The sequence below is a fragment of the Scyliorhinus canicula genome, chromosome 6 (assembly GCF_902713615.1).
Source record: "Scyliorhinus canicula chromosome 6, sScyCan1.1, whole genome shotgun sequence".
Classification (NCBI taxonomy): domain Eukaryota; kingdom Metazoa; phylum Chordata; class Chondrichthyes; order Carcharhiniformes; family Scyliorhinidae; genus Scyliorhinus; species Scyliorhinus canicula.
Window position 1 is genome coordinate 181,000,321 of NC_052151.1, and position 13,763 is coordinate 181,014,083.

General features: G+C 50.2%; 1 protein-coding gene across 1 annotated transcript; it reads right to left on the reverse strand.

Annotated features, from left to right (window-relative positions):
* Positions 1 to 7,085: 7,085 nt before the first annotated feature.
* mrpl52 (mitochondrial ribosomal protein L52) lies at positions 7,086 to 7,599 on the reverse strand. Its single transcript, XM_038800566.1, has one exon. It carries the CDS (start codon positions 7,540 to 7,542, stop codon positions 7,159 to 7,161), a length of 384 nt encoding a protein of 127 aa, XP_038656494.1. The 5' UTR covers positions 7,543 to 7,599; the 3' UTR covers positions 7,086 to 7,158.
* Positions 7,600 to 13,763: the final 6,164 nt, after the last annotated feature.

The following is a 13,763-nucleotide window of genomic DNA, read 5'->3' on the forward strand; positions in this document are numbered from 1 at the left end:
TTGCGGCAGGCGGGGTGGAAGAATCCAGCCCTTTGTTTCTGGTTCAACTAGACTATTTTCCCAACCTCGGCACATTTTTTTGATCCTGAGCTGCGCTTCGTATCATGTCCATCACCAAGACCACCTGCTTCCACCTCCATAAGATCACCCATCTTGTCCCTGGCCTCAGCTCATCTACTGCTGAAATCCTTATCCATTCCTTTGTTAAATTCCAGACCTGACTATTCTAATTCCTTTCAGACTGGCTTCCTATCTTCCATGAAGCTCTTCCTAAAGCCTTCTGACTGTAATCTATCCCACACCAAGCTTCAATCACCCCTCTGTACTTACAGGCCTACAGCATACGAAGTGTTAATCCAGAGAGCCACAGCAAAGACCCAGTGCCAAGCTCTGCAAATACCATAACTAACTACCTTTGATTTCAGTTTTCATCACTACGGTGCAGATTTTTCTCTAACTCAAAATTCAACTGCATGAGGTTAATGCTTCAGTCCCTCTATATCCATGAACATCCAGAGATAAGCCATCAAAGGCACTTTCTCTTGCCTCTTACCGCTACTCACAATTTACAGCGCTTAATGTAGAAAATCTTTCCCACGCAGGTCACGGATGCAAGAATGAAAAAGGTGAAAAAATATTAGAAGAGTTTGAGGGCAGCATGGTGGTGCAGTGGGTAGCATTGCTGCCACACGGCGCCAAGGTCCCAGGTTCGATCCTGGCTCTGGGTCACTGGAATTTGCACATTCCCCCTGTGTATGCATGGGTTTCACTCCCACAACCCAAAGATGTGCAGATTAGGTGGATTGGCCATGCTAAATTGGCCCTTAATTGTAAAAAATGAATTGGATACTCTAAATTTATTTTTAAAAAGATATTAGAAAAGTTTTACAGAACAGAAGGAGGTCCTTGGGCCCCATCATGTCTGCACCAGTCATCAAACACCTATCTATTCTAATCCATTTTCAAGCACTTGGCCCGTACTTTCAAATGCTCATCTAAATGCTTCTTAAATGTTGAGAGTTCCCGCCTCTACCACACCTTCAGGCAGAGAGCCCCAGACTCCCACCACACGCTGAGTGAAAAAGATTTCCTCAAATCCCCTCTAAACCTCCTGCCACTAATCTTTAGTTATGCCCCCTGGATATTGAAAAGTTATTCTTATCTACCCTATCTATGTAGGGTAATCAAAGTCACCTCATAATCATCTCATTTAGGTCCCTCCTCAGACTTCTCTGCTCTAAAGAAAACAACCCCAACATCCCCAGTCTCTCTTCATAACTGAAACAGTCCCCCCCAACCCAGACAATACCTGGTGAATCTCCTCTGCGCCCTTTCTGGTACAATCACATCCTTGAGTGTTAGGTAACAGATGATGTGGCTGTCACTGGCAAATGGAGAGGGGGGTGTGCAAAAGTCGGGAATGGAGGCAACGAAGGTTGTCGGGTAGAGGAAGTAGAAGAGATAGAAATCATTGACCCCCTGAATAGATTTGTAGACAGTGACTGAGTTTTAAATTCATTGGGGTCCTGGAGCAAATGGAGGCCGGCCATAAGATACCTACATCTTGAGGAATGCAGCGGTTCAAAAAGGCGAGCTTGCCACAACCTACCCAAGGGCAACTAGGGATGGGTAATAAATGCTGGCCTAGCCAGCAACACCCACTTCCCGTAAATGAATGATAAAAAAACTTTAGTTGACACGTTTCGAGTCCCATGGCACAAACTTGAGCATAACATTTAAACTGATATTCACACTGCCACAGTAAGAGAATGCTACACTGTCGGAAGTGCACATTCCCCTTTCGAATGAGACCTGCCCCATCAAATGGACGGAAAAGATCCACAGTCCGCATTGAAAGAAAAGCACAAGAGTCCTCCTTGTATCCTTGAACATTCATGTCGCATTACATCCACCCCCCACCATCTGGCCTGGACTTGCAAAATCTTACCAACTGTTCTGGCTTGAGACAATTCACACCTCTTTAACCTGTGATTATCCCTCTCCCTGGATCTGTAATGATTTGATTACCTGCAAATCATTAGGGGCAGCAGGGTAGCATGGTGGTTAGCATAAATGCTTCACAGCTCCAGGGTACCAGGTTCGATTCCCGGCTGGGTCACTGTCTGTGTGGAGTCTGCACGTCCTCCCCCTGTGTGCGTGGGTTTCCTCCGGGTGCTCCGGTTTCCTCCCACAGTCCAAAGATATGCGGGTTAGGTGGATTGGCCATGCTAAATTGCCCGTAGTGTCCTAATAAAAAAGTAAGGTTAAGGGGGGGGTTGTTGGGTTACGGGTATAGGGTGGATACGTGGGTTTGAGTAGGGTGATCATGGCTCGGCACAACATAGAACATACTGTTCTATGTTCTAAATGCTCGCATTCCAAGCATCTGACTTTGTCTATATAAATGTTTCTGGAACATACCTCGCCATTCACCTGAGGAAGGAACTGCGCTCCGAAAGCTCGTGTTTGAAACAAACCTGTAAGACTTCTTACTATTATTAGAGATGTGCAGAATGCCCATAACCACTGATGCTCATTATTATAAAATCCTGGGATTTGCCTCCAACAATTGATTGATTGCTGAACCGTGCAGTCCCAGTCTCTGCCAACTTCAATGGTGGCAGTCAGGGTAGGTGGGATTCAGGATGTGACCAGCTGGTTAGAACCTTGTTCTTGATTGCTAAGCAATCAATCCTTTCTGGAAAATGTGGCTTTGTGACATTTGGTGGGCACGGCTGTGATACCCAGCCCATTGCCTCGGCTGTTCAGAAGTCGTGGGAGTCCAGCTCACTCTGTAACGTAAGATTTAAACATGATACCTATTACCTAAAATGATCAATTCCAAAACTGGGCAAAAAAACAGAAAAAAAGAGTTGTGGCACTGGGACCAAGCCATCTTTCATGGGTGAGAGCATACCTTCAATTGCTTGCATGGTATGGGCAGCCAGGTGAGGGCAGGAAGCCACAAGGAACAACAGAAAGAGATCTATGGACTCAAAAATTTGGTATTCTTGCATTTGTCCTGCGGAGTGCAAAACAAAACGCTTCAGCAGTATTCTCCCTTCTCAGCAATCAAACAGATTAAGTAAATTAGTCTTTTGCTTTTTCCATCCAAAACTGTTTCGCCAACAACCCTCGAGAGTTTCTGCAACTGGTTATTTTTAACCTGATGATTGCAACTGAGGTCTAAATTTGTTCATAGTGATACATTTAGCAAATAATAAAACAATACCAAGGACTTCATTGGGAAGAGTATGCATGTTAACCTGACATTTGAGCAAAACCTCTTGGCTAGTGAGCACATTGACCCTTGTACTTTTCACTGTGAGAGGGCAGGGCTTTCTGTGGTTTGAAATGTTACTTGACACGACAACAACTTGCATTCACACAGCACCTTTAATGTTGTAAAACGTCCCATCTTGTGGCAGGGGAGCATTATTAAGCAAGAATTGACAGTGAGCCGCATAAGCAAGTATTTTGACATGATCAAAGGTTGGGTCACTGAGTAAGTTTTAGGGGGGGAAGCAGGACTGGATTTACAATGAAACAAGCTGTGCCTGATCACGGCCCCAAATGAGGAGTCCCCGCGTTGGCTGGTGTCTGTGGGTACCAATCAGCATCATAAATATGCAACTGTTAATGGGCTCAAATCTGCAATTGTTGATAGGCTCATTGTTGAGCCTTTAGAGTGGGAAAACAGTCTGGTCCAAACATTTAGGCAGGTGAGAAATGAGAGGTGAGGATGGAGCGAGGCAGAAGATCCTGTGTTTTACTTCACCCGAGAAAAAGGTGCAGCCAGAAGGTTTCTTGACCCAAGGCTGAGGGCAGGCCAGCCAGCAATAGCGAGGGTCTGGGCGAAAGTCACGGCCCACGGTGAGTCAGCCATTGAGCAGCGAGGGGATCAGGCACGTGGTGACGTGACCCCCAGAGCTGAGAAGGGCAGGCCAGCAATGAACAGCGAAGCGCCGGGCGAAAGCCACTAAGTCAGCCAGCCAGTCAAGGCAAGCATCCATCATGGGGGAGGGCAGCAATGAAGTACGGGTCCCCATAAAGTGTAAATCTGCCTCTGTGAGGAAGCAAGAGGAAGAGAGATTTAGAGAGGAGGGAATTCCAGAGCTTATGGCCTTTGTAGCTGAAGGCAGTCACCGGGGGGGGGGGGGGGGGGTGTAGGTGCAGGGGAGAATTGTAGCGCTGGAAGGGCAAGGCCATGGAGGAATTTAAAAACCTGGATGAGATTTGAATTCAAGGCATTGCCTGGTGTAAGAGAGAATATGGCCAAGAGATCTTTGTAACTTGCAAAGAACTTGCAGAGCACACAACTGCACTATGTACAATTTATGGTCCAGCCAGATGTGATATTTCAGTGGTTGGATTAATCCTGATGTGAGGGAGTCAGCAGGAGACAGAAAAAAAGAGACTCCGGGAGTTGGTAAGAAAGCAAGACAGGAGGCAGAACCTTAGCAGAATTTGGCAAAGTGTGAGGCTCAGGCCGAGAACTAGCGTGGAACACTCCAGTTGTTCAGCCCAACTTTCTCACGAAATCCTGAACCTCAGCCAAAAAGGATGAGTGGGTGTGGTTTATGCCATCACTCTGGCAGGGCCTGATAGGTGCCATCTCTAAAGGGTGCCCCGATCAGCGCAGCTTTAGAGTACCTAACTCATTTTTTCCAACCAAGGGGCAATTTTAGCGTGGCCAATCCACCTACCCTGCACATCATCTTCGTGAAGGCGAAACCCAAGAAAACACGGCGAGAATGCGCAAACCCCACACGGGCAGTGACCCAGAGCCAGGACTGAACCTGGGGCCCCAACGCCGCGAGGCAGCAGCGCCAACCCACCGAGCCACCATACTGCCCCAGCGCAGCAATCTTAATGGCTCCCATCATGGAAGTATTGCCGAAAACCCCATCCCATCCCCCACCCACAGACATTATTGCCGACAAACCCCGTCCCCAACAATCCTCACTGGTATCCCTGCCCTGCTCATCTAACATCAAAGCACCTTCTCTCTCTTGCCCTCCTCCCAGATTGGCTCCTACTAGGATCTGCCCGTGGAACTGCCCAACCTGTGCCAGGAGGTGGTGCCAAGGCACTGCCTGGGCATGACCTTTTAATGCCCCAACCTAGGGGCTATACGTACCGCTGTGCCCCTGCAGAGACCACCTCAACTGCCTTACGCCTGACCAAACCTGTTGTAATCCTTGCTGATGTCCCGTCACATCGGTGAGGTATGAGTATTTTGGGGGGGAACGCTGATAACATGGAAATGTATTAAAATTAGGTTCACTCCCTTTTTAGGATGCAAATCTTGTGATGCAACAGGCGGGGGCAGGGAAAATCGGGAAAGGCGATCTCTCCGGCGAGAATTGTGTTTGCCGATTCTCGTGAGGTTTTCCTGCCAACCCTGCGGATGGCGAGTGCGGGATCAAGATCACGGCCAGAGTGCCAGCAGAAGATAGAAGACTGGGAAAGCAAACAAAAAAAATCAATGAGTGTCATGAACAGGACAGCAGATAGGCAATTGCTATTTTTGGAGAGCTCCAAGCTGAGAAGCACATAGCTGATGGATTTGGGGTAAAGAGCAGCAGAGCGCAAGGAGCAAAGTATCACGTTATTAGTTTATTTATGTTAATTTAGTTAGTCTAATAAATAGAAGCATTGTATGGAATCCTGTAATATGTAGGAACTCCAGGACACTACTTGTGTTCTGGACATCACATGCAGGAAGTGTAGTCAGCTGGGGCAGCTCGAGAGCCAGGTTTCGGAGCTTGAGCAACAGTTGGCATCACAGTAGTGCAGCCAGGATGAGAGCTACACAGATAACATGTTTTTGGATGTGGTCACCCCACAGCTTCAAGGCGTGAAAGCAGAAAGGGAATGGGTGACCAGGATTCTAGGAAGACCAGCCAGGTAGTGCAGCAGTCCCCGGTGTGCACCTCACTTCAGCTTTGATTTAGTTCTGAATACTGGTGAAAGTAATGATTCTTTTGGGTTGTGCATTTAGAGCCAAGTCTATGGCACCATGGAGGCTCAGCTATACAGTACAGGTGAACCAAAGGAAGATTGGAAAAGCATTAGTCATAGAGAACTTGCAAAGGGAACAGACAGGCGTTTCTGCAACCATGGGTGAATTCAGGATGTTATATTGCCTCCCTACCAGCAGAGTCAAGAATGTCACTAAAAGGCTGCAGAGTACTCGAGTGGGCAAGATGAACAGACAGAGGCCATGATTCATATCAGTAGGTAGAAAGGTGGATGAGATCCTGCAGGCAGAGTTTGGAGAGCTAGAAAGGAGACTTGGCAAGCAGGAACTCAAAGGTAGTAATGTCTAGATTACTCCCAGTATCATCTATTGGGGTATGAAAATAACAGGATATAAATGAATGTGAGGCTGAAGAGTTGATGCAGGAGGGAAGAACCTTGAGACATTGGGCCAGTTCTGGGAGAGATGATACCTGTACAGACCAGACAAGGGTATGTTTCTGGTCCAATGAGGCAAGAGGCTATGCTGGATCAGGTTCTTGAGAATGAGGTGGGCCAAGTGGATCAAATGTCACAATGGAGCATTTAGGGAAGAGTGATCATTGTATCATAAATTGGTTATGGAAAAGGACAAGGAGCAATCCAGAGTAAAAATTATGAACGGGGAGAGTCAATCTCCATGGGGTCAGAACAAACCTGACCCAGATAAATTGGAATCAAAGATTAGCAGTAAATATTTATTAAACTGTAATAGAGGAGTAACTTTGAATGCAGTTGAGTTACATTTCCACAAGGGAGAAAGGTAGAATAAACAAAGCCAGAGCTCCTTGCACTATGTGAAAGTAGGATGATGCAGAAAAAGGATGCATATGACATAATGGGAACCAGACTGAATATAAAAATAACAGCAGCAAAGAATGCGGGACGAGATCGGCAGCTAACATATAAAGTAATCCAGAAGTCATCTATAGGGATATAAATAATAAACGGGTGGTAAAAAGATATGTCTTTACCAAGGGAGATGATGTTGCCCAAGTCAAGTGAAGGACGAGTTAGCTGAGATAATGGGTGAAGAAAAATGATAGAAGAGGTATTAGAAAGACTGGTTGTAATTAATGTTTTTTTTATTGTGGTTCCTGACTGATTTTATTTTCTATTTCATGTTGCAGATTTCCTCTAGCTCTTTGATCGGAGGCACCCTCCTTTGTATCCTTTGGGAATGGGCAGGTTGAGCTGTCGTTCCTCTTCTTGGCGTTGGAGATGGGCCTGTTGTTCCGCCCACCTCTCCTTCCCCTGTTCCAGCTCAGTGGTCAGCATCACAATCCGCCTCGCCATTTTCTCCGACTCCATGCGCCTTCGAACCTGTCCCTTCAATGGAGGAGCCGGTGTGCCATCTGCGAAAGACCAGTCCGGCAGGTCTGTTAAGGGTCCGTAATCACTTCCACTCTTCGACAGACCAACTCCGAGGCGCCATTTACTCCCGGCGCGGTATACGGCTCCCGAGGACAGGAACCTCAACACATACATCACCGGGACAGAGAGGGGCCGGAGCGGACCCATCCTCCTCCTGCAGGCTTCAAGCAGCGGCTGTAGGCCCCGCGCAGGCGCACTGGCTCATTTCCGCGGCTCGGCGGCCGCACTGCGCATGCTCGGCTTCACTACTGGTCCCCCTGAGGGGGCGGGCTGGAGGACCCGGCGGCCGCGGCTTGTCCTCCCAGCGCGGGGAGGGGGCGGGGCTGGAGGACCCGGCGGCAGCGGCTGGTCCTCCCAGCGCGGGGAGGGGGCGGGGCTGGAGGACCGGGCGGCAGCGGCTCGTCCTCCCAGCGTGGGGGATGAGGGGGTGGGGCTGGAGCATTGGAATTAAATGTTGATAAGTTACCAAAACCAAATTAGATACTGAGGGAAGTAAGAGTAGAAACTGCAGAGGCACCAGCCAAATTTTCCAATCCTCAGATACTGGGGTGGTGCAAGAGAACTGGAGAATTGTAAATGTTACTTCATTGTCCAAATAGGGGTGGAGGGATACAGCCAGCAAATATAGGCTTGTCAGTTTAATCTTGGACAAAATTAAGTCACTTAGACGAATGTGGATAATTAAAGAAAGCCAGGAAGGATTTCTTAGGGGCAAATTGTGTTTAACTGATTTTGAGTTTTCAGTGAGGTAACAGAGAGACTTGATGAGGATAATGTGATTGATGTGTATGTGGACTTCCAAAAGGTGTGTGATAAAATGCCACAAACAGGCTTGTCAGCAAAATATGACACCATGGAAAAAAAGGAAGATGACTGCACAAATACAAGGTTGACTAAATAACAGTGGAAGACAGTCGTAGTGGACAGTTGTTTTTCGAACAGGAGAAAGATATGTAGTGGAGTCCCCCAGATATCTCTATTAGGAAACCTGATTTTATGTATCTGACTTAGACTTGGGTGTACAGGGTGTGGTAATACCACTGTATATATATGTGTGTGTGCCTCTATTAGGGGATGTACAATAGTACCTGCTATTACAGGTTTGTCGGTAAGCCCCTGCATAGTTTGTCGGTAAGCCCCTGCCGGCTAGCTCCGCCCACAGGGAGCAGTATAAATATCCATGAGGTCTCCTGAGCTGCCATTTTACAGCTCCACTTGAGGGAATAACATCTCACGGTAATAAAGCCTCTTTTGTACCGTTTCGTGTTTCTGTGTGCAATTGTTAGCGCATCAATTTATTACCGTAAGATTTCCCTAATCATGGACATCAGAATAAAACCCGACCGCCTGCAGCTGGATCCGCAATCGCCGAACGCCAGGAAAGACTTTAACCACTGGCTGGCTGTCTTCGAGGCTTACATCACCTCCGCGGACCCTGCACCATCGGAAGCTCAGAAAATTCAACTACTTTACTCAAGGTTCAGCTCCAGAGTGTTCCCGCTGATACAGGATGCGCCTACTTACGCCCGGGCTATGAAACTGCTCAAAGAAAATTACGTCCAGTCGACGAACACTCTGCAAGGCACATACTCTCCACTCGTGTCCAGCAACTGGGTGAGTCGATTGAGGACTTCTGGCGGGCCCTTATCCCTCTAGTACAGGACTGCGACTGCCAGGCCGTCACGGCTACGGAACATTCAAATCTCCTCATGCGAGATGCTTTTGTGATGGGGATTGCATCGGACCCCATCCGGCAACGAATGCTGGAAGGGGCCACGCTCGATCTAGCAGCGACAAAGACTTTAGCGCTCTCTATGACGGCCGCTTCCGTAACGTGCAGTCCTACCCTGACCGCCGCGCGGCCCACCCATCCTACACCTCGTGGACCCCGCTACTGACCCCCCCCCCCCCCCCCCCCCCGACTGGGGCCGCTCCCGCGCAGTATGCCTGCGCTACTCGCCATACCGGGCACCCTGGGGGCCCCCGCTGCTACTTCTGCAGCCAACAGGAGCACCCCCGCCAGCGCTGCCCGTCCCGCACCGGGACATGCAAATCTTGTGGCAAGAAAGGCCACTTTGCAGCAGTGTGTCAGGCCCGCACTGTTGCCTCTATCGCGCCCGATCTCTTCCCCTCTCCCCAGCCGATCGCACAATGAGCCCCGCCGTCCACAGCTCCCGGGGCCACGTGCGATCAATGGGTGCCGCCATCTTTCGCCGCCCCCGCAATGTGCGCACCATAGGCACCGCCATCTTGTCCTGCCCCTTCAATGTGTGCTCCATGGTTGCTGTCATCTGGCCTCGTCCCCACAACGTGCGCTGCATGGGCGCCGCCATTTTCTTCCCCGCAGGTTCTCCGGACGCCGCCATTTTGTCCTACCCTCGGGACTGGATCACGGAACCCGGGTCGCTGCCGCTACGCATCGGAATCTTCGGACTCTTCAGACGATCGCCCGCTACTTTCCTCCATGACGCTCAACCAATCCCGTCCTCGCAATCTAGCCACCGCTTCAACGACGGTGCTCATCAACGGCTACGCGACCTACTGCCTACTTGACTCCGGGAGCACCGATAGCTTCATTCATCCGGACACGGTAAGGCGCTGCTCGCTCGTGGTCCATCCTGCCAACCAGCGGATCTCCCTGGCCTCCGGATCCCTCTGTCCCGATCCGGGGCTTCTGTCTGGTCAGACTCACCGTACAAGGCGTGGAATTCAGCCGTTTCCGTTGGACGTTCTCCCCAACCTCTGTGCGACACTTTTACTGGGCCTGGACTTCCAATGTAACCTCCAGAGCCTCACCCTCAAATTCGGCGGATCCTTACCCCCACTCACCATTTGCGGCCTCACGATCCTCAAGGTTGACCCTCCCTCTTTGCCAATCTGGCTGCAGATTGCAAACCCGTCGCCACCCGGAGCAGACGGTACAGTACCCAGGACAAGACCTTCATCAGGTCCAAAGTTCAGCGGCTGCTTAGGTAGGGTATTATCGAGGCCAGCAATAGCCCCTGGAGAGCTCAAGTGGTGGTGGTTAAAACTGGGGAGAAACACAGGATGGTCGTGGACTACAGCCAGACCATCAACCGGTACACGCAGCTCGACGCGTACACCCTCCCTCGCGTATCTGATATGGTCAATCAGATTACCCAGTTCCGGGTCTTCTCAACAATTGACCTGAAATCCGCCTACCACCAGCTCCCCATTCGTAAATCGGGCGGTCCCTACACTGCCTTCGAGGCGGACGGTCGCCTCTATCAATTCCTTAGGGTTCCCTTCGGCGTCACTAACGGGGTCTCGGTCTTTCAACGAGAATTGGACCGAATGGTTGACCGGTACGGACTGCGGGACACGTTTCTGTACTTAGATAATGTCACCATCTGCGGCCACGACCAGCAGGACCATGACGCCAACCTTGCCAAATTTCTCCACACCGCATCTCTCCTCAATCTAACTTATAACAAGGAGAAGTTCGTATTCAGCACAGACCGCTTAGCCATCCTCGGCTACGTAGTCCAAAACGGACTACTGGGGCCCGATCCCGACCGCATGCGCCCCCTAATGGAGCTTCCCCTCCCCCACTGCCCCAAGGCTCTCAAACGATGCCTACGGTTCTTTTCTTACTACGCCTAGTGGGTCCCACAATACGCGGACAAGGCCCACCCACTGATCCAGTCCACGCAATTTCCCCTCACGGCCGAGGCAAAACAGGCCTTCGCCCGTATTCGCTCAGACACAGCCAAGGCCGGGATGCACGCAGTAGACGAGACACTGCCCTTCCAAGTAGAGAGCAACGCTTCAGATGTCGCCCTTGCCGCCACTCTAAACCAGGCAGGAAGACCCGTAGCATTCTTTTCCCGCACCCTCCATGCCTCCAAAATTCGACATTCCTCAGTTGAAAAGGAGGCCCAGGCTATCGTTGAGGTGGTGCAGCACTGGAGGCATTACCTGGCCGGCAGGAGGTTCACCCTCCTCACTGACCAACAGTCGGTTGCCTTCATGTTCAACAACACGCAACGGGACAAGATCAAAAACGATAAAATCTTGCGGTGCAGAATCAAGCTCTCCACCTATAATTACGAGATCTTGTATCGCCCCGGCAAGCTCAACGAGCCCCCAGACGCCCTCTCCCGAGGTACATGTGCCAGCGCACAAGTGAACCAGCTCCGTGCCTTGCACGAGAGCCTTTGCCATCCGGGGGTCATTCGTTTGTACCACCTAATCAAAGCCCGCAATCTGCCCTACTCCGTCGAGGAAGTACAGACAGTCACCAGAGACTGCCAGGTCTGTGCGGAGTTCAAGCCACACTTCTAGCGGCCAGACTGCGCGCGCCTGGTGAAAGCGTCCCGCCCCTTTGAACGCCTCAGCGTGGATTTCAAAGGGCCCCTCCCCTCCACCGACCGCAACACCTACATCCTTAGTGTGGTCGATTAATTCTCTAGGTTCCCCTTCGCCATCCCATGCCCGGATATGACGTCTGCCACCGTCTTCAAGGCCCACAATTCCATATTCGCTCTGTTCGGTTTCCCTGACTACATCCACAGTGACAGGGGATCCTCATTCATGAGCGATGAGCTGCGTCAGTTCCTGCTCAGCAGGGGTGTCGCCTCCAGCAGGACGACCAGCTACATCCCCCGGGGAAACGGGCAGGTAGAAAGGGAGAACGGGACGGTATGGAGGGCCGTCCAGCTGGCCCTACGGTCCAGGAACCTCCCAGCCACTCGCTGGCAGCAGGTCCTCTCTGATGCGCTCCACTCCATTCGGTCACTGCTGTGCACCGCTACTAACAACACACCCCATGAACGTGTTTTCACCTTCCCTAGGAAGTCTACATCCGGGGTGTCGCTCCCGACTTGGCTCGCAGCTCCAGGGCCGGTCCTACTTCGTAGGCATGTCAGACTCTACAAGGCGGACCCTCTGGTGGACAGGGTACGCCTGCTCCACACTAACCCCCAGTATGCCTACGTGGAGTTCCCCGATGGCCGCAAGGATACAGTCTCGCTCAGGGACCTGATCCCTCGGGTGCCGATCCCACGCCCACACACCTCCCCACCCACGCGCCACCCTCCTTTTCCCCGGCGCCCCCAACATCAGCCCCACCAGGTCCATCCCTCGTTCCCCTGCCCACACTAGAGGACATGGAAGATTTCGGCATGCTCCCGGAGTCGTCCAGCCACTGGCCAGCACCAACACCACCACCACTGATGCCGTCGACGCCGACACCAGCTGTGCAGACGTCGCCACCGCTGCTGCGTCGCTCTCAACGAACCGTCAGACCACCGGACAGACTCAACCTATGACAGGCACCGGGTTGCAAGATGGACACCTGATTTTTTTCTCCCCCCTCCTCTGTAAATAAAACACTGCTTTTGTATTATAGTTTCACGTCACCCCGCTGTACTCGTTCTTAACAGGGGGTGAATGTGGTAATACCACTGTATATATATATATATATATGTGTGTGCCTCTATTAGGGGATGTACAATAGTACCTGCTATTACAGGTTTGTCGGTAAGCCCCTCCATAGTTTGTCGGTAAACCCCTGCCGGCTAGCTCCGCCCACAGGGAGCAGTATAAATATCCATGAGTGTTAAACTAATGGATGCTGTGGTGTGAAGAGACAAAAGTCCAGCTCCTTTTCACAAACACCTTTATTTCACTTTAACAGACTCTGCGCTAAACTCAATCATCACATCACAAGATCCAGAGTCCACCTGAAGACCCTTTACATATCAGTGTCAATCATTGAACACTTAACATAAATGAGACAATCATTGAACATTTAACATAAATGAGACAACTAATTGCAATGTCTCTTAACCCATTACTTAACAATGAGGTCTCCTGAGCTGCCATTTTACAGCTTCACTTGAGGGAATAACATCTCACGGTAATGAAGCCTCTTTTGTGCCGTTTCGTGTTTGTGTGTGCAATTGTTAGCGCATCACAGAACACAATTTTGAAATGTGTGGATGTGCAAGCTTGGAAGAATTGAGAACTGTGGGGAGGGTAATGAGAATACATTTCAAGATGTCATAGACTACTGGAGGAATAGGTGAACACACGTGGCAGTTGACATTTAATACACAAAAATGTATATTGATTCATTTTGGTAGGAAAGATGAGGGCAATCTAAAATAGAGGGTACAAGTCTAATGGTGAATAGAGACAGAGAATTATGCAGATGTAGTGCACAATTCAGTGAAGGTGGCTGGGCAGGTGCAGAAAGTGTAAGGAAGACAGGATACCAGGGTTTTTTTAAATAGAGGCACAGAGTACAGAAGCAAGGCAGTGATGATGAACCTGCTTGAAACCCTGTTCGGCCACAACTGGAGAACCCTGTTAATTCTGAGCCCCACACTTTAGGGAAGATGTGA

Excerpts from the sequence above, each read along its gene's own strand:
- mrpl52 (XM_038800566.1), bottom strand. The coding sequence starts at position 7,542 with ATGGGTCCGCTCCGGCCCCTCTCTGTCCCGGTGATGTATGTGTTGAGG.